The 25,091-nt window shown below is 40.8% G+C and overlaps 1 protein-coding gene across 8 annotated transcripts in view; it reads left to right on the top strand.

Moving 5' to 3' along the window:
- ptprt (protein tyrosine phosphatase receptor type T) overlaps positions 1-25,091 on the top strand; it is a 334,457-nt gene that overhangs the window by 277,831 nt on the left and 31,535 nt on the right. For all 8 annotated transcript variants that reach the window (XM_084348993.1, XM_084348986.1, XM_084348987.1 and 5 more), the window contains 4 exons: positions 1,919-2,006; positions 21,887-21,963; positions 24,240-24,276; positions 24,765-24,862. In XM_084348993.1, coding sequence (XP_084205119.1) covers positions 1,919-2,006; positions 21,887-21,963; positions 24,240-24,276; positions 24,765-24,862 — 300 coding nt within the window. The remainder of the gene's footprint in view (positions 1-1,918; positions 2,007-21,886; positions 21,964-24,239; positions 24,277-24,764; positions 24,863-25,091) is intronic.

The raw sequence follows: 25,091 nt of genomic DNA on the forward strand, positions 1-25,091 counted from the left end.
ACACACTCTCTCTCTCTCTCTCTCTCTCTCAGGCCCATATGCCACTTTAAAAGAATCCATTTTCTGCTTGACTGGGCGATAAGTTAAGGTGTCTGTTTCTGTCACAGTGCATTTGTATGGAATTGTGTGTGTGTGTGTGTGTATGTGTGTGTGTGTATGTGTGTGTGTGTGTATGTAGGTCATATCACTGTCTGAAATTGAAAGCTGTTGTCTGGGATTCTTAAGCCCTTAATGGACTCTGAAAGGACTGTTCCCCTCGTCCCTATAGGCAGAATGTGTGTGTGTGGGTGTGTGTGTGTGTGTGTGTGTGTGTGTGTGGGTGTGTGTGTGGGTGTGTGTGTGTGTGTGTGTGTGTGTGTGTGTGTGTAAGTGTGCACATGTGACCTCTTCCTGTGTGTTATAATAGTTCAGGGTCCATATGGCGACCTTTGAGAGTTGGGGTTTGGTTGCTTAGCTCGAGAGAGAGATCTGAGACACACTCACACACTTTTTTGTATTATGTACAAATGCATGCATGTGTGGGACATACACATGTAGTATATGCACACAACATTTAAGCACATTCTCACTCACGTTTGTCTCGTAATAATAATAATTATAATATTAATAATAATAATAATGATCACGAAGAAGAGAAGGAAGAAGAGGAAGTTACATGCATGTCCACACATGAACAAACACGCATGCCATTGTGTCCTTGCTATGTTTGTAAGGCCTGTCACACGGGCCAGCATCACAGCAGGGAGACAGAACAATCTGTCTTCTCTCCTCCAACAAAGAACTGACAGAAAATTCTCTTTCAGACCAAACCAACGGAACAATGAACCCAAACTTTTCGTCTTCTCCCCGGCTCCTGTACCTGCACTTTTTCATTTCAGAGAAGCAGGGATATATATATATATATTTTTTTTTTTTTCAATCGATTGTCAGATTGCTCCTTGCTGTTGGTTGCCTTTTTAATTTAGTGTGGGAGTTCAGATGCATTACCTCTGCCAATAACGTTGGAAAGGGGTTATGTTTTCACTCTAAGTTGGCGGAAAGCAGTTACCTGGCCTGATTGGGACTGATAGTAGATTTGGTTTTTCTGCCATTATAATATTTCTTGCCATAACTTCTAGTTAAAAGGTTTAACATTTTGGCCAATCAGCCACACTGCCTTTATAGACTTTTTTTTAGAGAAAATTACCAGAGAAGATAACAACAAAGGAAGGTATTAAAGTGGTATTAATTTTATTTTGAAAAATACAAGTTTGTTGCTTTGAGCACTAAAATTGTTGTTTTGAGCACTAAAATTATACTGAAGTGTCATTTTCAGACGGATCGGTCTCTACACATTCTCACTACCTCTGACAGTGAGACCAATTTAATACAATTATGAGCAATTGTTCAGTTTTATTGAACAATTTCTCATAATTTGAGTTCATAATTTGACATTAAACCCTCTGCTACTTGCAGAAAGTAGAAGAAAGCACTACATTATTAGAATGATGATTTATGTAAATCAGTTTCGTATATATTTTTTGCATCATGAATATAAATTAGGGACAGCATGCCGGGATGTTCGGCTATTTTAGTTTTGAAAGTTGAGTCACATATGACCCGCCTGCGAGCTTTGCCATCTTCTGAGAACGCCGAGTTCCAGCCGTATCTCCGTCAGTGCCCTGAGTGGTAAAGAGTGTGGTCTGTTCAACTATCAGTTGATTGTCTTTTCATTAATATTCATGTTAGTACTGTTTTAACTTCTGCCTGCCCATGTGTCAGTGTACAAGCTCTGGGCATCAGGCCATATGTGCATGCATATTTCTCTGTGTTCATACCTCAATATGAAATGTGTGTGTGTGTGTGTGTGTGTGTGTGTGTGTGTGTGTGTGTGTGTGTGTGTGTGTGTGCGCGCGCACGTGTACATGTGTGTGTTCAGGCCCTGGCAGAGGGACAGACGGCGCCCTGGGAAACAGCCAAGAAGGACGAGAACCGCAACAAGAATCGCTATGGCAACATCATCGCTTGTGAGTACTGCAATGACATAGATGGAGGCCTCTAAAAGAAACTTCTGCAGTAGTTGATGCTGAATTTGATTGTGGTACTGATTTCATTTAGCTCAGTAACAGGTGTAGCGAAGTCTGATGTGGTTTAGCTCAGCGTGGTTTGGTTCGTTATAGTTTGATTCATGCTATTTCGTTTTTGTAGCGGTTGGTTTGGTTGAGTTAATTAGTTGGTTGTATTTCTATTTTCATGGCTTATTTTCTCTAGTTGACCATTTGGTAAAGTAATACCATAATTCTAATATTACGAATGCACCTGAAATACCTTCAGTTAATGTGTCTGTTGTATGATATGGCTGAGAAACATAATATAAATACTTTTTAGATCCTGATCGAAATGTATGTTGAACGTTGAGTATCGAAGGCTCAATCCCCTTGCCAGTTTTTACCCCTACCCCTCGTTTTCGAGTGATCCCTTGCCCCCCAGAACAGAGTTACCAAGGTTAGTGGTTGAAATCTCCTCCTAGGAAATGGCACGTCCTTGCAAGACCCTCATATATGATCAGTAGTTGTTAAAGCTGTTTATGTAATTCAACAAATAAAAACTCCTGATCCTGTCCCGCCAGTTTGAGTGGGACCAAGTGCAGTTAGTTAAATTAGTTACATTTCAGGCGTCATAGGCCATCAAAGGGACAGAGATCTGCAACAACAATGCAACACTAGCTAGCTAGCTAGTTAGCAACCAAGACATCAACAAGTTATAAGGAACTGTTTTATATTGTTTTAAAGAAAAAGACCATAAAACATTGGAACAACAGAAAGTTTTCATGATCCTCTGTTTGAAGTGTGCCTCGAAAAATCCTCTGTTTGGACGGCCATGTAGCCCCGGTACTTCGCCCTACCCCTCTATCCCAAAAATCAGGACACCCTACCTGTAGGCGTGAATATGCAACATAAACGGGGAGGGCTTAATTGGGCCCAAAACTGTGAAGTAGCGAAAGTTTGTGCTTAATGCTTGGTAATTTGGTAATTTTGTTTAGCTTATCTTTTTTATTGGTTTAAAAACTCAGGTATCATATTGGCACTAGTATTAAAGCACTAAGAGAGAGAGGTGTTTGTCTTTACGACTTCAATGTAATGATTATGGAGGTGAAAATAGTCGAGGTCCAACATTTATTTAATTAAACATGCTGAGGGACCAGGTACACTGGGTTAAGAGTCCTTCCTTGAGCTGGAGGACGCAGGTCCAAATCTCTGTGCTGGCAACCGTCCGCCCTGCTGAAGTGTCCTTCATCGAGTCACTGACTGACTCCCTCCAGCTCTGGGTGTGTCCTGCTGTTGGACATAAACACCTGCTGAGAGCCAGATGCCAGTAGAACGTGGTCTTGATGAGTCAGTCAGAACTAACACACTTAGCAGAATGCATATAGCAGTTGATGAAAATTTACTTGGACATTTTGCATTCTCACAACCTCTGACAGTGAGACTAAGTTAGATCAAAGCAAAACAATGTGTTAAAAATACAATGAGATCTAGGTACATATGCATATTTAATACAATCTCTCCTTTTTCAGAATATAATATCAAAGTCCATTCAAACTTATTTCCTAAACTTCTGTAGGTCTGATACAGGAAACTACCGTGGAGAAAATAACTTTGAGTTTGCAGAGGGATTATATTTCAATCCTGCCTGACGATCAAAGCTTGCTTTTGACTTTTGTCAAAATGAAGCTTCATTTTGGAGCAAAGACAGGTTGCTGTACTGATGTGAGGCATGTACTGAATGCAGCACAAGTGTGTGTGTGTTTGGCCATTAGAGTGGGAATTAACATGTGAATATGAGGCTGTGTCAAGTGTTTGCCATGCTTTTGTGCGCACTAATGATGTCTTTGTATGTTCTGTAGATGTATGTGTGCTTGTTATCTTGTGCAAGGCAACCTCAGACCTCTATTATGATAGAACAATAGAGGAAGATTGTTTGGTTGAGGTGTTATTGAACATTTCAGAGAATTGTATGCATGTCTATGCCATTAAATTTGCACGCATGTCTATGACCAGTATGATCCAGAGGATTGCGCCTGTGTGCTTCCAGTTTGCAATTCATGTGTGTGTGTGTGTGTGTGTGTGTGTGTTGGCGTGCACAAACCCCTGCACATCTCATTACAAAGGTTGAGATGTCAAGGCAAAGACACTGCACCAACCTGAAGGCTTTTAAATGAAACATTGCGCTGAAATGAAATAGCCTGTCAAGGACTTGATAGCCAACAGGAATTATGATAAATTTGCTATTAGTACAAATCCTTTAATTACAAGGGCCTGGTAATGGAAACTGTCCATCTTGCTTGCTGTGATTGTACAAAGGCTCATTTTCTTGAGAAAATGTTTTAAAAGGCCCCCGAGGAAACGACTTTGTACGCTGTCTTTATTAGAACAAGGAAATGTGGTGAGACAGGCAGACCGGCTGGCTGCAGCTAAAACTTTAAATATGGGTAAAAGGGTCTCCGTCTTTTTTTCTTCTATGAGGTTGAACTCTAATTCCCCTTTTAAAACAGTGGATTTGCCTTCTGTTTCAGAGCTCGAAGCAATCTCAGAACTAACTGCCTCACAAAAGGATCATTCTCTCTTGTGCTTATGGGACTACGCTCCCTTGCCACAAACCTTTATCTTCATTCTCACTACCTCGTTATTAATATTTTTCTGTTGGTTAAGAACTTTTTATTTCACACATTTTTTGTTAAACGACCTTTACTAAGGTGACTGCACTGAAACTTGAATGTATTTCACAGAGGCATGGCAGTTAACATACTACAGCAAGATCATCCTAACCCTTGTCTTGTCTCAGTAGCAGGTGTTCGTATTTTTTGCTTGTGTGGAAAAATGGATGATGCATGGTTCTGCAGCTGGATGCTGGATCAATTTCCAGCTCTAAACTGACACAGTCACCAATTGTAGTCACAAGTCAGGGAGCAATTTCATGTTTTCTGAACCACCAACACAGTTTTCCTGTTTGAAAACCAAAAAAAAAGAACAAAAGTGTCAGCAGGAAGGGTTCATGTTCGAGTCTCACAGACCAAGAGGTTCACATTAAATCTATGTTTACGAGTAAAGTCTAATCTAGTCGCCTGGAAAGTCATTTTGGTCTCCATCCATTGACAGCAGCTCTGTCCCAAGCAAATTCTCATTGAGTCTTGGCAAATCACAACGAGGGGAGCTAAATTTGCGACCTGGCTTTGCGAGACTTAAGCCACCACCCAAAATCTGACCATAAAAATCCCCTCAGCTGTGATGACGTTTCGATCCTTGTGAGGACATTTGACTCTTTTTCATTATTTTTTTCGCACACACGCACACACAAACACGTACTTTCCACTCCCTCGCTCTCTCTCCCCGGTGCATTTTGAAAATGGCTGATTTGAGTTGAAGTGTTAACACACTCTTCCTCCGGCCATCTGCCAAACACAAACGGTGGATGCCATGTTTGAAATCCCTTCAGCACGCTGAATAAATGTTAATCTAGCAGCCTCCTGTCCTCCCTTCTCCTCAATGCTTCCCCTCCTCTCCTCTTCTCCTCACTTTCCTCCACTTCATCTTGTTTGCTTCCCTCTCTGCACTTTTACTTCTGTCCCCTTCTTTCTTCCCTCTCCGCCCCCCTTTTCACCTCCTTCACTGTTTATCATTACAATCGTATTTTTCTCTCTCTTTTATCACCAATCACCCTCTTCTCACCTCTCCTCTCTTCTTCTCTACCTTTATTTGGCTTCACCTGTCTCCTCCCTTATGTTTACCTCTTTCTCCCTCTCATGACTTGTTGTGCCATCTCTTTTCATCTCAACTGTCCTGTCCTTTCCTTGAATTTTTAACCTCTATTTTAGCCTTCACTTTAAATCTTCCTCTTCCCTTACCTTTTGCTCCCACTCATCTCCCTCTCACTCTGTTTATGCCTCTCCTCTTCCTGGCTCTTTCTCACCTTTCCTTTCTTTCTCTCCTCTGCTCTCCATCCATCTATTCATCCCGTCTGATTACCTCTGACAGGATATGGGTTGAGGCAAAGCGCAGCAGTGTTTCCTCATTACGGGCGTCTGTCTGCTTCTATTTCCTCCTCCCTTTCCTCCTCCCTCCTCCACCTCATTTCTTCTTCTACCTCTTTTTTCTTCCCCTTCTCAGCCCTCAGTTCTTAGAACAACCTTCCCATATGGTCATTTATAATTCAACAGAAGCATGCCTTCAAAATAAACAAAATTTATTGGCAGGCATTTACATATGTGTAAAGGGGTGTGTGTGTGTGCTTGTGTTATCAAGGAGAATTAAGGTGAGGAAGAGGTGTGTTAGGAAGTGTTTTTTATGTGTGTTTCTGGCCTTCATGTTCACTCCTACACAGCATGCAGTATGTGTGTGTGTTTATTTGTGTTTTCATGTTATATTCATGTTAGATTGTGCTTGTTGGGATGTAACCATTTACAAAACTCATCCACTGATGTGATAAACCGCAGCCGTGTCACGATTCTATCCAATTTTCATTCAGTAAAGATGGGAAGTGTCAGCAGGGGCCTTCACATTTACATTTTCCAATTTATTTCAACATTCACCTTTAAAAAAATAAGCATATTTATTTGATCAGTCCTCATTGTATTGAACAAGACAATGCTATCGTCACACCTCAAGTGTTTCTGTTTGTGTTTCTGTGTGACAGACTCCAAACAAAACCCAGCTGCTTCTGTGTGGCAAGACAAATAAATAAGGAGATACAACATTTGAAAAGAAAAGTGTTTGAAGGTGTATCGTTTGCCTCTTTTGTTCCCCTCCTGCTCCTCATCTTTGTGCTAAACAAATTTTGAGCTAAATACCCTGAACGTCTGTAAGAAACACGCCCACAGAGAACACTAAATGTACAATCACACCACAAAGTATTGCTTGCTTGTCCACATTATATAGGTGAGGCTGTAGGCTTGGTGAGGTAGGTGAACTACTAAAGCTGACGGGCTAGATGTTAACTCGCTAGCCAGCTGGAACATGCTACTCAGTCATAATAGCTCCGTGAGCCTCACTCCACTTCTTTCCTAGCTGAAAAATCTTCGAGCTAGTAAGCTTGCTAAATGTCAGTTTGCAACTTGTTAGTTTGTTAGCTTAGCTTGGATGCAAATGGGACAACATTTCTATGCGGTTTATACAAAAGACATATTCAGTCTTGCTAAATAAGAGTGAATGGTGCGATACAGCTAAAAAGCTTCAGACCCATCCTCTATTTTGGACCCCCTGAGACAGTCAACAGTGTAAATTTCACCAACGCTAAACCCTGAGCTGAACATGTCCTGTTTTTATTTCTGGCACGAACGGACCTTTACACTGCTCATTACTGACAAGAAATCCCACTGGATGACACTGTGCTAGTTAAAAAAGCAAGTGTTAACATGTTAGTTAAATTAGAGAAGCTTAAATTACAACCTACAAAATTTAGATTTAGATGTCCAAAAAAAGTGTCTTCGGTAAACCAATGTTATGTAGGTGTATTTTGTAAAAAGTCGTCTTCATATTTCATATTTTTGACTGCTCAGTATGAGCCGACAGCTTGCTGTGGGTTGATTGTTGTGGAGACAACAGAAAGGTTCAAGTATAATCTCAAATGTTTCCATTTAAATTGATGCCGAAACGATGTAAGTAAGATGTAAATGTTTCTCATTGACAGTGTCTTCAGATGAGTGTCACTGACACTCCTACTTTCATTTTAATTGAAGAGGAAGATTCTTTTCTCTCGGGCTGCGTTAAAAGAATAACATGGAGTCTGAAGCCACCGTGTTGTTGATTCAATGTAACGTTCAGAAACAGTCTGTCTTACCATCGCATTTGTAATGATCATTGATTTACACATTGATTTGTTCGCGCTGCTTCTTTTTTCTTTCCATCACAGGGAATACCACACAATAACCCTTTAATTGCTTTATTTATTTATTTCCCCCCTTGGGGAAATCCCTTTTCCCTAAGGGGGGATTAGTAATTTTACACACACACGTCTGAGAACACGCAGAAACCTACAGATATGCAGTTGATGCGGAGGGATGTCAGAGAGATGTGTTTGAATAGAATATACTTCTCTCAGACAAGCAGTCTGTTGTTTTAATGTCTTTAAGTCGTTTAACTCTGGAGAGTTTTAATTCCCTTCGCCCCCTCTGAGCTTCTGCCAAAAACAATATGCCTTCCCAAATTTAGATATATCTACTTAACTTCTGCATGGTTGCACTTTTGCTGTCCCCAAGAGGAGCAAATTGAAAATTCAAAAAACTCATAGGCGGCAAGAAAAGACATATACTGTGCACAATATGTGTTAGAGAAACAGGTTTCTGTCCGTCTGTCTGTCCTCTTTCATGCTCATCCTTCTCAGATACTAAACATCTTATTTTCTCAGTTCTTATACTTTCCTCAGTTGCCTTCACAGTCTTTCTCACATTATGTTTACATCCTAAAGTTAAACTAAGTGTAAATGCAAACAGTGAAAAGGTCCTTAACTGAAAGAGAGAAGAATAACAGAGGGATGTCTGTGATTAAAGCAAGAAACTATGGGATTTTCTGATTTGAGATAAGTCAATCAAGAGTTGAGATGGGCCACAGACAGGCAGCACCACCAAGTTCCTAAGTTTCTATGTTCCTAGGGGCCTGTGTTTGGCAGGTTGTTAATTTCCCAGGGTCCTACGTTCATAATGCCCTTAGTTCCCAGGGTAATATGTTATACGAGTCCTATGTTCCCTGGGCCCTATGTTCCCAGCAGAACACATGGAACTGGGTAACATAGGATCCTTTGTCATGTTCCCATTATTTGCCATCTAAATCTCTCAAATTCCCATATAGTCAATGCATTGTTTGAGATTCAACATAGGATGCAAAAATACTTAAATACGCCCCTGCTCTCCTCATCTTCTCTATTTTTCTTTTATCATCTGTTGCTTTGTCTCCCCCTTTCTGATTTTTCCTATCCCTGTATTCATCTGTATTTCTTTTCTCTGTCTTCCCTCCTCTCTATTGATCTCTCTCTCACTTCTCCTCAGAACTTAATCTATTCACGATAATTTCTTGCAGCCGTCACTCTGTCCGACCTCTCTCCCTGCTTCACCTGTTTTTTTCATCTTTCCCCTCACTACTCTGACCTCCCCTTTGTAATTCTTCGCCTCTCGTCTCTCTGTCATGAATCTCCTTCTTCCCGTCTCTCTAATACACATGCACAAACTCACCCCACATCCCTCTTTCCATTCACTAATGTGTACCAGTGTTCAGGTGAATGAAAACATTACACAGGCTGTCAGTCTTTGCCAGGCGGTGTTACTACGTACACACACCCTTCACCCGGTGTTACACCTCTAAGCATCGTCGGCATAATCAGTATCTCCTCCTGCATCATGTTGCTTCTCATTACAGCAGAGGTTATGTGCATGGTTGTGTGTGTGTGTGTGTGTGTGTGTGTGTGTGTGTGTGTGTGTGTGTGTGTGTGTGTGTGTGTGTGTGTGTGTGTGTGTGTGTGTGTGTGTGTGTGTGCGCGCGTGAGAGAGAGAGGGAGGGAGTGAGTGAGAGAGAGAGAGAGTGAAAGCAGGAGAGGGTGAGGGCATCTTGTTTCTGTGAGTGTGTACGTGTTTGTGTGTGAAACAAAGCAAGGATTTTGAAAACAAGCACAACCGTGTGTGTGTGTGTGTGTGTGTGTGTGTGTGTGTGTGTGTGTGTGTGTGTGTGTGTGTGTGTGTGTGTGTTAGCTTCATCTGCAGCTGACTACACTCCTCTTCTCTTATCCTCTCTGGCACTGATTCTCAACACGTCTGCTGAGCTGCTCTGAAGTCAGAACGCCAACAAGTCCTCTGAAGTGTTTGACCAAAGAACCACAACAAATATTAGCATCCCCCAAGCTGTCACACACTCGCACTCACACTCACACTCACACTCACACTCAGACAGTTATACAAATAAACACACTCTGCACGCTCATGATAGCACATACAAATTAAATGAAAGTCGTATACCTGCAGTCTACACACATATACACACTCTACACTCTACAGATCACAGCAGTCTAGTTTGTGCTTGATTGCTTGAAGCAGTGCTGCACTGCTGCGACATCATTCCACCTGCAGACCTACAGTAAGAAGAATTTGTGATTTGTTTCTACAAACTTCTCCTTGTGTTTGTTCTTTTTTTTGTCTCATGGAGAACATTTTGCAAATGCACATTCTCACTTTGGAATGAATCTGTGCTGCTACACATTTAACAAATGAGTGTCATCTAAAACAGATGGTACTTTATTGTCGGCAAGAGAGCTCAACAGTTTAAGCAAATTTAGTGTGTTTCAGCATAATTTGTTTTATTTTTCAAGCCAGTAAGGATTTTCCAGCCAGGATAAAATGTTGGCAATTAATGTTTCTGCAAAACACTGATACGCTCACATTTGTACATGTGAGAGCTTCAACATTAGAAAGCATGACACCACTGGGTATTTTGGACAAATTCCAGCCTAGTTTGTGACAACAAAAGCATGTTTTTTGACGAAACCTCAGGATCTGCAGCCATGTTTGTCGCGATAGGTATTTTAGCCCAAAACCTGATCATTTCCTGACACTCTCCAAGTGTTTTTTTATGCCTTAACCTAACCAGATAATAAACACATTGTTGTCACAACTTAATATAGAAAAATGAACCTAAACAAACACAAATTGCAACATAAAGAAATGTAAACTTTCAACATATATTCGTCATTTGAATTGCCAACATTTATTAGTGATAACAAATAATTATGTGGATTATTTAATTATATAAAGGTAGTAGTACTTAGAAGTAATACTGGCCAGATCTAAAGTATCAAAAGTAAAATAATTCATTTTTTAAGAATGGCCGCTTTGCAATATCATAGCATTTGCACCTTGACAAAGTGTGGATATGGGAATCATTACACCCTTATACTACAGTCAAATATGTCAGTCCAAACCCAGGGGCATTAATATTCTGCTATAAAAGGTCTCAAACTGGTTACACAAAGTTGGAGGCCCATTAATGTGATGTGGTACTTTCCACCACTGATGAGGCATCCGTTTTTCTGTGAATAGAAATTCTGGTTGCTATAGTGTAAAATAACAAAATAACAAAAACAAAAGACAAACAGGAAGAACATGATTCTACAAGGAAAGACTGATTACACTTGCCAGCCCCCCACCACCCGATGATGAAATGGTGTCTGTTGCAGCTCTCAGCGGGAGAGAAGCACACAGATAATGGTGATAATGAGGCTGATTTTTAACGCCAGCCGCGGTATTATTGATACTGTTGACGGTGATTGCTGTTAATCATTGTTCCTCATCAGAAGCGGTTGGGGGTAACAAGGAGACAGTAATAACACTAGATGCAGAACTTTGATGCTGATTTTTAACAACCACTTTTTTTTGTCTCCAAAAAAAAAAAAAAAAGCTTCAGGTGGTGGAGGGAGACGATGAAGTAATGATTTTAACGATGATTGTATTTTTAATTAGAAGGTGGAGGATTATGAGTGATTATAGTTCATCTTTTTAAAACTTCAGGGGGTTGACAATCTTATATTCGTTGATAGCTGGTAATGAAGAGCTGTGATCATTAACAGTGTGTAGTAATTGATTGTTGATGAATTAATCAGAATTAATGAGATATACTGCCGTCTAGACTTTCATGAGATGCCCACACAAGAAGGAACTTTCTTTTCAGCCACCTATTCAGTTTGACTTGTCAGAGAGCACATGCCCTTTCCCTAAACTCCTGGTAACAAGACGGTAAAGTGGATCATCAGGCGGCTGTTGTGACAGCTTCTTTCCAGATTTCTACGTTTTAACCGGTAAGATGACACAGGAACAAGCTGAGCTCGGCTCGACTAATGCACTTCTCATATACCTAATGAGCCGCTGTGTGCTATCATACCAGCACTTATATGCAGATAACTTCTCCTTCTCTGTCTGGCCTGTGAATGGCTCGCTGTAGGCGAACACTTACTGCCATTAGACTGAAGAGAGGATGTTCCTCGGACAGTAAGAAATGGGACACTAATGAGTAGAGAAAGTGTCAGTTGGTCAGTTGGAAAGAGGATGATTTGCTGTAAGAAGGGCTATCTGGATATATATTTCTTATGATCACAAGCTTATTAGGCGATGAAGTGTTTCAGCTGGATGGACTCATTTGATCTGTCCTAATTTCCTATTTACTCTTTTGTAAATGTGGTGGGAATGAACTCCATGGCTCTTCAATACCGGACTTACAGGCAGGAAGTGTTACTTATACAGTTCCTGTGTAGGTGAGCATTCAGAGGTCTGAAAATGTTTCTGAGTTGTCATCCTTAACATGACTCTTATCCATATCCTGTGTGATATTAAAGGAAGGAGAAAAAGGAGATAACGAGCGGAGGTAAGCGTTCAAGTCAGTGTGTCAGATCTGAAGATGTGTCAGTCTCAAACGCGGTGGATGCAGGAGAGGGTGTGCTGCCTGTGACGGGAGTGGACGGATGGTCAAATGATACAGGGTTCTGTATGTTGTACCTCCGATACAAGTTTGAGAGTTTGTGCTGTAAAAATTAAAGTGAGTTAACCTTAAAAATCCATAAAAAGAGGCAAAAAGCACATCTGGGTAGTCAGAATGTAATGACATTTTGCTAAAAGGGACCATATTTGGTAGTCTGATGGTGGTGGCTTTCATTTGTTATTGAATATTCAAGTCATCAGTTGGGCAGATGTTAGTGAAGTACTGTCCTGATGTATTTGAAACCCTAATCCTCCTAGAATAGTGATGTGTTAAACTCATATTTTGTTTGTTGTGTTGTTCATGGTCAATTTTAGTGGATACCTGGGTTTGAATAGATCATATAGATCGGCAAATCTGAGTTAGACAACAAGGCAGTAAAGTGGCTCATCGGGCTGCTGTTGTGAGTTTCATTCATTGTCTCAAGGGTTAATAGTGATGTCACTGTAACATTCAAGATGCTTTTTTCTTGGAGAAAGTCGATGCCAGACACATTTTTTTTCTTTCTGCCTTGGTGAAACCCACTCCTGTGATGTTACAATACACTGATGTAGTTCTGCTGTGTAACTTTAAAGTGAAAAAGAGGCTGCTGCTCTTTCTTCCCTCCACCTTTTCTCCTCTTCTCCCTCTCGTTCACTTCTCTCTCTCTCTCTCTCTCTCTCGCTCTCTCTCTCTCTCTCTCTCTCTCCCTCTTTTACTCCAGACAGCCTTCAAACAGCTGGAAACTGCATCGTGAGGCGTCTGTTTGTGTGTACGAGTGTGTGCGTATGTCCACAACATCCTGAGTTGTTTGACACATCAGCTGCAGGGAGCTCTGGTCTTAATAGGCTATTACACACTATAATACCCTCCGACACACACACACACACACACACACACAGGCACATACATGCAAACGCACACATGCATGCTGGTATGCAAGCTAACACACACACACATCACTTGAACACTGAATAACCACTGGAAACACTTCAAAACCTTCAACACACTTCCTAAAGATGTTCCAGGACATACGAGCGTACAGGGAAGCACAGAAAGACACACTTTAACACATTTACACGCTACTCAGTCTCTCTCACACACACACTTACACTCAATCACACATGCTATTAAATTCCCTAATGCCTTGAGCCGGGCTGACAGCGGAGTGTACGCCGTGAGTGAGTTGGGCTCCATAGGGAGTTAACTGATTAAGTATATCTGTGACAGACACAATCCCTGCTTAGTGGCTACTGAAAAAGGAGGCGAGGAGAGCAGGAGGAGGAGGAGCAGAGAGGAGATGAGAGGGAAGGAGAGGACAGAAGAGTAAAACATCTTGTTCAGCAGTTTCAACTTGCCTCTGTGAGCGTTTTTTTTTTTTTTTTTTTTGCTTCCCTTCAAAACACCAGCTCCATCTGTTTATGTGGACACTTAAGAGGTGTGCCTCTGTACAGTAATGTAGTTCACCAGTCACTGTGCTTCTCATGCGTCTGTACATGTAACCAACTCTTGAGTGACGAGCAATGAGCAACATTGTCTTTCATATCACTGAATGCTGAATATCCTTTAACGTCCATCTTCATAACAGGAAATGGAAGAATAATCTAAAGGGAGAGAGGGTATTATTTATAGAGAGGCTGCGTGAGACAATATTTAAGTAGCAGAAATCTCCCATCATGCATCTAGTCTGCATTAACCACTGTATGATACTGCATTATCTACCCTAGTCTCTCTCTGTAGCTTTGTAAAATAAAACCTAATGGGCATATTGGAGCGTTAAATTCTTCTCTCTCCAACAGCAAGGCCTGTTACACTTTCTTGCCCTTTTCAGGCAGCTGGACAGACAATGGGATATAAAAGAGGCAGTAAGTAGAGGTTTTAACTGCCTCATAGCTCAAATGACCATAATAAATCTGTAGGAGTTTGATAAGGTTTTTGTTCAATATCAGTGACCCAGCAATTACTTTGTCCAGCGCTCCTCATAATAGAAATAGAAAGAGTTTCAGTGACATCACATTGTAGCTGTGAGGTTCTTTTCTCAGAATCACAAAGGCTTTGTCATACGGCTAATTAGAGTAATGATATGTTTGATTTTCACTTGATATTTCATCCAATATCCAATCCAATCCAATCCATTCTGTAATGTCTGTCATCATATCATATATTAATATGCAAATATTTTCAATTTCAAAGTTTAATTGCCGAACACAAGATGCATCAGTTGCAACCTTAAAATGGCTTCCAAATGTTTACAGGTGAGCTTAACAGTATTTATTAACCATTTATGTATTATAAACATTTGTTCATGTTTTGCAAATGGTTCATTCAGCATCCATTTGTTTATTGACAGAAACAAGTATTAAAGGTCGTATTGATAACATTTTAAAAATAATACATCTACAGAGCTTCCAAACTATATGTGATGTCGCAAATCATGCTCGTAGTCACGCTTTTACACGTAATGAGGGATTAGCCTTCTAGTTTCAAACTCGACACCATTCAACTGCAGTAACAAGAAGAAAAACATACTTTGACTGAGGGGGAACTTTAGTGAAGAAAAATGTCAAACACACAAAAGTAACATATAACCAAATAAAATGTCTTCTTGTTAGAATAATAATTACATTCCCAAAATCCCAGGATTCTTGGCGAGGAAAAAATGAAAGTTTAGAAAGCTGAGGCAGAGATTTGTAGGAGTGCAGAGCAAAACAGCCTGCCTAGTCTCTAATTCATAGTTCAGTAAAGGTCATAGATCATTTTAACTTCCAAATGTGATCCGAGTCGGGCCATTCGGGGGAGAAGAATTTCATTAGTTCTGTTTTCAGAGGAGGATTTCAGCATTATATAACCAAAGTACTGCTTGAATGTCTTTTTGCCTCATCAACCGAGAACAATCTGGGGTAGACACTGGCCTTATAAAGCAATAAAAGGGCAGTATATTCATGGAAGTGGAGCGCAATTACTCCATAGATTATCTCCTGCTTCAATTAAGTTATTCCAGTATATTATGTTGGTCTTACTCTTGGTGATATATGATATGAAGCTTCATCATGACCTTTGATCTATAAGAGCCACTAATACAGCTGCTCCTGTTTGCTGTTGTTGTATGACAGCAGTCATTAGGCACTGCTGGCTCCTTCTCATTGTATTTATGTGCTGCGCCTGTGTCCAGGCTCTTAGTACATACAATCTGATCTGATGTCTCCAAATTACAGCTTTCTGCTGCATTCGGCCGCCACTGCAAATCTCTCCAAGATAAAAACACAGAAGTCTATTTTGTTTGGCCTTTTCTGGACCCCCTCAAGTTAACAACTTCGCCCCAACAAAACTTTTACAGTGGCTGCTGGAGTAATGACAAGACTTGGGAGAGAAGAGGGTAGAAAAAAAGATGAGATGGAGAGAGAGAGAGAGAAAATAGAACCAGGCTAAAAGCAGAGAGCAGAGAGGAGAGGAAAGGGGGAGGCAGGAGAGGAGAGGATAAGGGGTGGGGGGGAGTTGCAAGGTTATGAGGAGAGGGAGACTCAGCAGAGGAGTGGAGCTCATTAATGAGTAATGGGTTCGTGACCCTTCGCCCTTGGACAACACAGCTTCTGATGACTTTGTTGTTGCTCCAGTACTGCAGACGCCAACATGAGCCTGAGTGCACATATCTACTGGATATATCTATATCCAGTAGATATGTGTGGAGATATGTCTGGCTTGAACATGTACATGGCTCAAGTATATTAATCTTATATTATATTATATATTATTTATTTATTTATTTAGTTATTTTAGCACTAACACATGTTAGACTCTGTTGGCATCTGGATTTTTAAAGATCATTTGTTTTCTACCCTGACAACTGTCATTTACATTTTCAAATCCTTTTCAATAAGATTACAACAACAGCTTGACTTTATCCCCGTGGCTTTTTGCAGTTTAAGGTTCGGCAAGTTCAAATAATATTCGCCAAAATTAAAGATTCCAGAGGTAAACATAAACCACCACCCAAAACATATTGAAATTCATTTTGTTTGCAAAGTTTGGTTTCTCAAAATTGTCCCACGCAAACCCTCATCCCAAACAAATCGATAAAGGATCTCTGGCAAGGTTATCGGTTCAGTTCAGTTTGTCCCCCACAAGTAAACCCTCCTCTTGAAGAAATCAATAACAGATCTCTGAAACATCTCTGAAGCTGTAGCTGTTACCTGCAGTACCAGTCCGCTGATTGTCCTCGAGCACACTGCATAATTCTCATGAAGTGTAGCTGTAGCTTACTAAGCAAACTGTGTCGCCCTGCACAGGATGGCCTTCCTTAGTGATCGAAATGAATGATCGAAAAAATAACGTATATTATGACTGGATTTAGTACATATAAGGTTATATCTAAATTTGTAAAATCATGCTGAATTTGCTCTAAAGTGGTCCAAACAGCGTGTTTGAGTTTGCCAAAAACTTCACTTGACTTCACATAGCCGAAAACAGTAGTTAAAATGAGCTCAACCTTAAACATCTACATTATTTAAATGTAAAATACATGTTACCAGTAAAATGATTGCAAAAACATCATACTTAACATATTTCATATTGTGGTTTTAGTAGCTTACTGAAGTGAAAGGTCTGAATACTTCTTCCACCGCTGACACACACACACACACACACACACACACACACACTCTGTCAGCCTCTTCAAACCTGTGGCCTGTGTCCAGATCTGCAGTGTTTGCAAGCCAGTACCTCCTGCCATCTTAGCCCAATTAGAAGCTCCCCTCCCTGGGCAGAGAGAAGAGGAAAAGGCCCCTCCCTCCCACTAGCCTCATATCTGTAGCTCTCGTGTTATGACAGTCTGACACTAGCCCTGTGTAATTACTGCTGTCTGGAGGAGCGAGACAGTATGGGGCAAGAGAGAGGGAGAGCAGGAGGAAAAAGGTAAATGAAGGGAGACAAGGGAGGGAGGGAAGTGAGGAGGAGGAGGAAAGGCAGGGAAGAATCAGCCGAGAGAAGGAGGAAGGAAAGAGATGGAGGAAGACGCAGATGGAACAGAGAAACAGGAGGAGACGAAGAAGTGGTAGAAGTCAAAAGAAGGAAAAAGAGGGAGAGAAAAAGCAGAGGGCTGGCAGACTACCCCCTGTTGTGTTTGTTTTTACGTGCAGTGTGTGTGTGTGTGTGTGTGTGTGTGTGTGTGTGTGTGTGTGTGTGTGTGTGTGTGTGTGTGTGTCTGAGAGAGAGAGAGAGAGAGAGAGATGGTCTCTGTGAGTAAGAGTGTGGGTGAGCTGATAGCTGATGACAGTATCTTGTACCAGCAGAGTGGAGTCATGCTGCCATCATTGTTGCCGCTCAGCCAGAGCTAGAAAATTACTCTGATAGAAGCTGTACAAATAATTCTCCTCAAGGTGATCCTAGAAATGATAATCAAGGAGGGGGTTTGTCACAAGACTCTATATTTCATGAGTTCAGTGATATTATTCAGTGCCAGTGGAGCGTGTTGTGTTCATAAAAAAGCAGCAGAAAGCGAGGGTGTGAAGATGCGTCTGCTGGATGCACCAGTAAGTGATTTACTACAACACCATCATTGCAGGTTTGTGTCTCATACTTGGTGGGATTTAATACTTTCCTTGGGTAATTTCGAGGCTCTATCCAATTGTTTTTCTCCCCATATGAAATTGGACAACCCTCCAAGACCCTCATATGTCATCAGTAGTCGTCGATGCCGTTTATGTGAACAGACACGACTGGGTACACCCGATATGCCGTCTATGGAGATAGAAAAGCATGGACGTTCTCAATTCCTTCACGACATCATGCTATTAGTGAAGTCATCAAATAAAAAAGAACACTTGGCCACTAGTGGTGGTTTTATAGGCAAACATTGGCAACCCATGCTCCTGACCTGCCAGTGTACAGTGATGTTAGCGTGTGCAGCGACTTTGCTGTTAAATTTCGGGCGTCATATGCCATCAAAGGGGGGGGATGCAACATTGAAATACATCAAACTATGGGACTGTCATGCACAAATCAGCAATAACAATGTCACTTTAGCCAGCTAGCTAACTAGTTAGCAACCAAGACATCAGCTCTGACTGTCTGGGTGCCAAGCCTCAGGCCTCAGAGGGAAGACACTTGGAAGCTTTGAATCAGACTGTGACTGTGATACGTTTTTCAAGATATATGTCACACTAGCCTGACATTTCTGACCAGGTAGCTTATGTTATTTCATGACTCAAAAGGAGGGGCCAGAGACAGACTTAGAGAGACAGACAGTCTCTGCCAGAGACTGACTTCAGTATCACGAGGTGGAGGCTGAAGCATCTCACAAAACGTCATAGACATCTTTTATATAAAGTAAAAGAAGTCTCAAACATTTTTGACATGCAAGTCTTTGTCAATCGCTTGTCTTACACTATGCGACAGCACAACCCTGAGATAAATTAGTTACGTTAAGCCAAAATATGGAAAATACAGGGGTTTTTTTGTCTCTCCAAAATGTGAGACTAGTTTTATGAGAACACATTCTGCAAACGGACTCCATTAAGAAAGACAAAGTACGCTTCTGTGCAATTTTCTGCTACTTCTGATTATTTTTACTCCACAGGAAGCCTCATTTGATGCCAGCCATGAATAGCAAATTCACACATCTATTCTAAGATATCCACCAAAAAACAAAAGATGTTAACGCCTACGTGACAAAATGATTGCCCCCAAGCCTCGACTATAAACACAGGGGAAATGGGTTACAATTGACAGTATGAGTCATCGACCTCACAGTAGATCTGCTCACATAAAAGCTCTTTTTTCGAGGCACAATTACGTTTTCAGACAGATGAATGAACAAAGTGATTTTTTTTTTTTTCAGCTTTGTTGTAAATATGAAGCCATCGGCCTGGCGGTTTGCGTTGTATTGTTACACACAAACATCTTTTCAGGGTACAATTAGCTTTTGAACCAACCAACTTGCACATTTCTGGAGGTAAAATTCTTCAAAAGCGGAAGGGTTGTGTTGGATCAAAAATGTTGTTCTCTCACAGTTCAGAAGTCTTCCCTGCAGCTAACTAAGCCACTAGCTTGCAGGCTAACCATAGCCAGCTTGCTGTGCGCTCGCTTTAAGCACTCCAACCCGCTTTAGCTTTGCATCAGTCAGTAAAGTCAAATGCATTAGCATTTCAATGACTTCAAAGAAACACAGAGGTGATCCCTTTCTCATTTCCTCCCATCCCCCTTTTCTCCCAGCCCCTATTTTCTTTCTTCTTCACCCCACCTTATACTTGCCAATTTCTGCTCCACCACTTCTGTTTTACCCTGACCTCCTATCTCCTGTTGACTTAATTCTCTCTTCTTCCCCCTACACCTAAGAATATTAAAGAATCAGTTTTTTTTTCTTTTCTTTCTGTAGCAATAGTATGATTATAATGTGGTCACATGTCTCAGAGAAAGAAAATAAGAGGGTTGAACTGGAGCATATCACCACAAGAAAGAAGAAGATGAGAGTGAGAGAGAAAAATAGAGATAATCAGACTAAATCATGTTCGCTTCATCCGCAATTACCTGCTGTTGCCACGTTACGACTGAACAAAATCACCGCCTGCCATTAGCAGTAATACCCCCATATGTGTCCTAATACTATGGATGGCTATTAGAGCACAGAACAAAATAATTGGCATTCAAATGAGAAGGTGAAAAGGAAAGGGCAGATTTCATTTTGGTTACATGTACTTTGACAATGACTCACATAAGTGAGCCGTGGTCGTGCTGATGTGAGTGACTCAAAGATATAATCTGAAATCTAATGCAGTCATATAAAGTATTATTATGCTTTGTTTTAAAGTGGTTATATGCAATTGTGTGAATTTCTTATAATGGTTAAATAAGTTTAGTCATCTAACTTGTCACTTAACCGACATGGGCCCTACAATGGACATATATTGGTGCGATTTTAAGTTTCTGTAGTTGGTGCCTCTGTTCACAAACTTCTGTTGCTGCATGTGTCTGCAACATGAATATATATCCCCTACTTCCTGGCAATGGATTCTTAACAAAAAACTATTTAGAAACCACTTTTTTAAAATGGCAAATGTATAAATCACTCCTCTGCATTGGTTGAATCACTTAACCCGTTGAACTTTGCAATAGAAGTACTCCACTAATGCCTACATCAGTATTTATGATTATTATGATGAGCATCTTCAAATGCTTCATATCCCTGAAATCTGTACAACCTAAGATAGAAGGTTATGAAAGTCAATAAACAATAATAAACTATGCAAGTATTCAAATTATGTCAAAATCTGACATTTTTCATCAGCTTTTTGACCCGAAAGTTATTTTAAAAGTAGAAACAAACAAAATATTTCTTAACACTCTTGATAGTTTCACCTACAACCTTCTGTCCACAACACTTATTTAAAGCTAACAGTTAAAAACAGGAGCATTCAGGCATAAGGAAAGAAAGAATGTTCCTTTGTAAACTGTGTTGATTTGTTCTGATTTGACAACTGAGAAGCAAAGTGGAACGGACGGCTTCAAGGCATTGCTGTGTTTCTAGTGAGCCTCTTGTGAGCCAACCAATCACCAGGAAAACGGCGCTCAGTGTTTCAAGTATTCAAGAGTAACCGGAAGGAAAATAGAGAGATTAATCAAAGATTTTCTGCTGGTCATCGCACTCGAGCACATCATCGGTTCTGGATAGTTTGGCAGTAAACAAACTAGTGTTTGCTGATAGAGGCAGCTCATAATTGAAACAGTGTTTGACCCGTCAGCCTGACTTATCCGAGTAGTATCTGATATAAATCTGCATTGTGGAGTCTTACATACGTACATTTTTTTGCCTCTATGTTTTTGTTTCTGTCAAGCCCTTTCAGCTCATCTCAGTGGATCTGCGCTGAAGCCAAATGAACTAAGTTAAACCAATATTCAAAATAAAGTGGCTGTATGAAACTATACAGAACCAAACCATGCATGTTTGTGAAAGTTGTTGCATCGAGTCAGTCAGCCAGAAGCTGTGATCGTAGAAGTGGTGAATTGTCGCTAAGCTTTGTTGTTCCATTCTGTTTGTGGCGTGGCAGCGATGACTAAATCTACTTGATTAAGGTTTGAGAAAGATTTCCTTCATCGGTAAAATAAACCACAGTTGCTAGGAGACAAGGCTTGATTGATGGTCTCTAGTGTCAAAGTGAAGCTCTGTGTGCGCTCAAACAAAGAGTTGTCATTGCTACTGAAAGAGGACAGTCATAGTTTGCACGACTGCCGGTTGTTTGGTAGGTAAACATGGGTTATTTTAATAATTTGAACCATCAGCCAGTGCCGTCATATTCCTGGTTCAGACAGTGTCATCACTTGGGGGCGCTGTCAGTTAGTTAGTTCCCTGTCCAGTCAGTTAGCTGCTCCGATCTGTGGGTAAATGTAACTTTAGGCCTGTTGTATTTTTCTGCTATCTGACCCCACAGACGATCACACCAGAGTCCGACTGCAGCTGCTGGACGGAGACCCCCACTCTGACTACATCAACGCCAATTATATCGACGTGAGTGTTTACACACACAGACACACACAATGTTGTTCTTTAATGCTTGTGATGGAGAGCAAGGATATTATTCCCCTATCCACCTAACTCTAATCATCACAACTTCATGCCTTACCCTAATTCAAACTCGATAGCAACCTTACCTGAGCCTAATTTTAACGTTAAGTCTAACAGAACCAAGTTGCCAGAATCAATATTGGCCACAAACACCTCTGCAAACCATGGATATGAACAAACTTTCTTTAGGTTTGGTTAGGTTCAGGCACCAAAACCACTTTGTTCGCGTTAGGAAAAGACCATGTTTTGGTCACCACAAACACAACAGGACATGTCCCCACTTCCCATCAAAAAAAATTGTTTCTTTGCCACAACATAGTTGGAAATTGTCCCAAGGTCTCTTTTAAATATATCCAGCTGTGTGATCCCTTCCAGTGGTTTCTCACTTCCAAATGTTGACACAAAGTGTCAACATTTGTGACTGTGGTCACTGAATGATATATTATTCTGGCGAAATTCAAATTGGTCGTCACAAAGATGGAAATACAATCACACACACAAACTGTCATGCATTCAGTAAAAGTATAAGTGTTGGTGCCAGGGACATTCTCGCAAACAACAATTAAAAGACACAAATGTGAGCCCCTCAACAGATAAACGGTGCCTGTAATGATGTCTGTCAAAGTGCCTTTGAGTAAGGCACTGAAGAGGCTCTATTGTGAAGAAGGAGGCGAACTGAAGACGCTTTGCTGAAGGTCCAACAAGTGGACATTTCTTTACAGGAAATGTGCTCAACAAGGAAACTAGAAGAAAACAAACTACACACAACAAATATCAAATTAAATATGAAAGAAACTACCTCACACACGCGTGCACACACACATTCAGGGTATTAGCCAAGGTTCACACAATGAATGGAGTCCCATCGCTTGTAGAAAATAATTCTCTGGATGTTGGTACAATCATCAGTTTGAGAGTTTATTATCATTATTCTTTATTCTATCTATTCCTTTTTCATAATTCACTCGTCCCTTCTTCAATATCATTTGTCCCTAACCTTCCCACTGCTTCATTCTTTGTCCCCATCCCTTACGTATCCTTCCATCCATCCATCCATTAGTTTTTTTCCTCCTCTCCTCTCTGCCCTCAGGGCGTTGTGCTTCACTTATTGATGTAATCTCTCGCTTACAGCTGACTGTCTTAATGAATTTGGTACAAATGGTTTATTTTCAATCAGACTCCACAGACAAGTTTTTTTTTTTCTTTCTCTAAAATGAGAAGAAAGGGGGGAATTGGAAAACAGAAATCGAAACAATACATCCCCCTCAGTGGAGATAAAGTCATAGTTATAGCCTGGTTTTAATGACAATATGAAAGTGATAAATGCTTTTATCTCAACAAGGTTATCTGTCTCATCGGGAGGTGTTTGAGGGTGAGGACGGCTGTGCAGGGACAGGAGGGGATAATCATTGGTTTGAGAGTCGTCGCTTTTCATCGCTCCCTAGGAGAGAAAATTAAGATCCCCTCTATTATTTAATTTGATGTTTATTCGGGAAACGACCTTGAGTTATGTTTCTGCGGGGAGTGGAGGGACCGGAGAGGGAGACGGGACAAATTAAAAGAGAGAAAAAAAGATGGTAGGGGGACGGAGAAGGAGATAAACTGACGGATGGATTTGAGGAATGGAAAGAATGAGAAACAGGAAGGTGGACAGAAATGGAAGCAGAAATTGATGAAAGGTAAAGAAAAAATAAGAGGAGAGAGGGAGGAGGAAGGAATTACAAAGGAGAGAGAGTAAGTAATGACTTCAGCTGGAAAAGGGGAGGGATGTCAGAAATGAGAAGAAATGATTGAAGAGGGAGGGAGAGATGGAGAAACTGATCAAATGAAAGTAATATGACACGGAGGTAGAAGTGAAAGAATTAAGTACAAAGAAGAAGAAAAGTAACACGTTTTGATAAAGGGATCAGGAGACGTTGAAGGAGGGGTTGACAGTTGGTAGGAGGGAGATCATATGTCAAATTTTGAATTGCAATTTTAATATTTAACCCATCTGGACAGACAGAGACAATGTGGATATCCTGCACAGGAAAAGGTAAAAGGATGCAGGGGGAGGAGAGAAATAAAGGAATAAAAAGAAAGTGAGGAAAACAGCAAAGGGAGCAAATAAAAATGGAGAAAATGAGGACATTTTGGAGGAAAAAATGGGGTGAAAGATGGAGATGACGAAATCCTGGAGAGTTTTTTTATGTTGGACTTTTTTTTTTTCTGTCTCACAGGGGTACCACAGACCCAGACATTACATCGCTACACAAGGTAATTAAACTGACGTGATGAGTGTGTGTGAGGACACTTTATGTGCAATTCTACATTTGTGCAGATGCGAATGTGTATGTGTGCCTCTATGCGAGTGTGTGTATGAGTGTGTAGCTGCCACCTGGTAAATGCCGTCCTTTCGGGCTTGGAGGCTATTACCACAACCTCCTAAATCTAAACCGCCGTATAAAATCCCCCTGACAAATTTAAGACCCCATTACCTCAAACTCCCGAACCACTATCTGGGATTGATAGTGTGTGAGTTTGTGTGTGTGCGTGTGTGTGCGCACACGTGTGTTTCTCTGTTCATGTGTGTACTTTTTATGTGTGCGTTTGTGTATGTCTGTGCTGTGCTGACGTATTTTTACGTGACGTTGGAGTGTGTTTATACATACATACATACACCTGTGTGCATGTGACCCGCTTGTGTATATCAGTATATCTCTAATGTGTGTGTGTGTGTGTGTGTGTGTGTGTGTGTGTGTCAGGGCCCATGCAGGAGACGGTGAGGGATTTCTGGAGGATGGTGTGGCAGGAAAACTCGGCCTCTATCGTCATGGTAACCAATCTGGTGGAGGTGGGCAGGGTGAGTTCATCATCCGAGAGATTACTAAATGTGTGTGTATGTGTGTTTGAAGAGGACCACTACCTGAAGAAGTACAAGATGACGTTAATCGTGTCAAACTTTACGGAAGTTTTATTATATTTTGTATAATCTCAATTACAACACATATAAAGTTTATCTAGAATGCATCAAATCGACCAAAAATAGAATTGTGCCAGTTTTTTTCCAGATGTTTGATAAGTAAATATCT

This window comes from Pagrus pagrus (assembly GCF_965226575.1).
Source record: "Pagrus pagrus genome assembly, chromosome: 3".
Classification (NCBI taxonomy): domain Eukaryota; kingdom Metazoa; phylum Chordata; class Actinopteri; order Spariformes; family Sparidae; genus Pagrus; species Pagrus pagrus.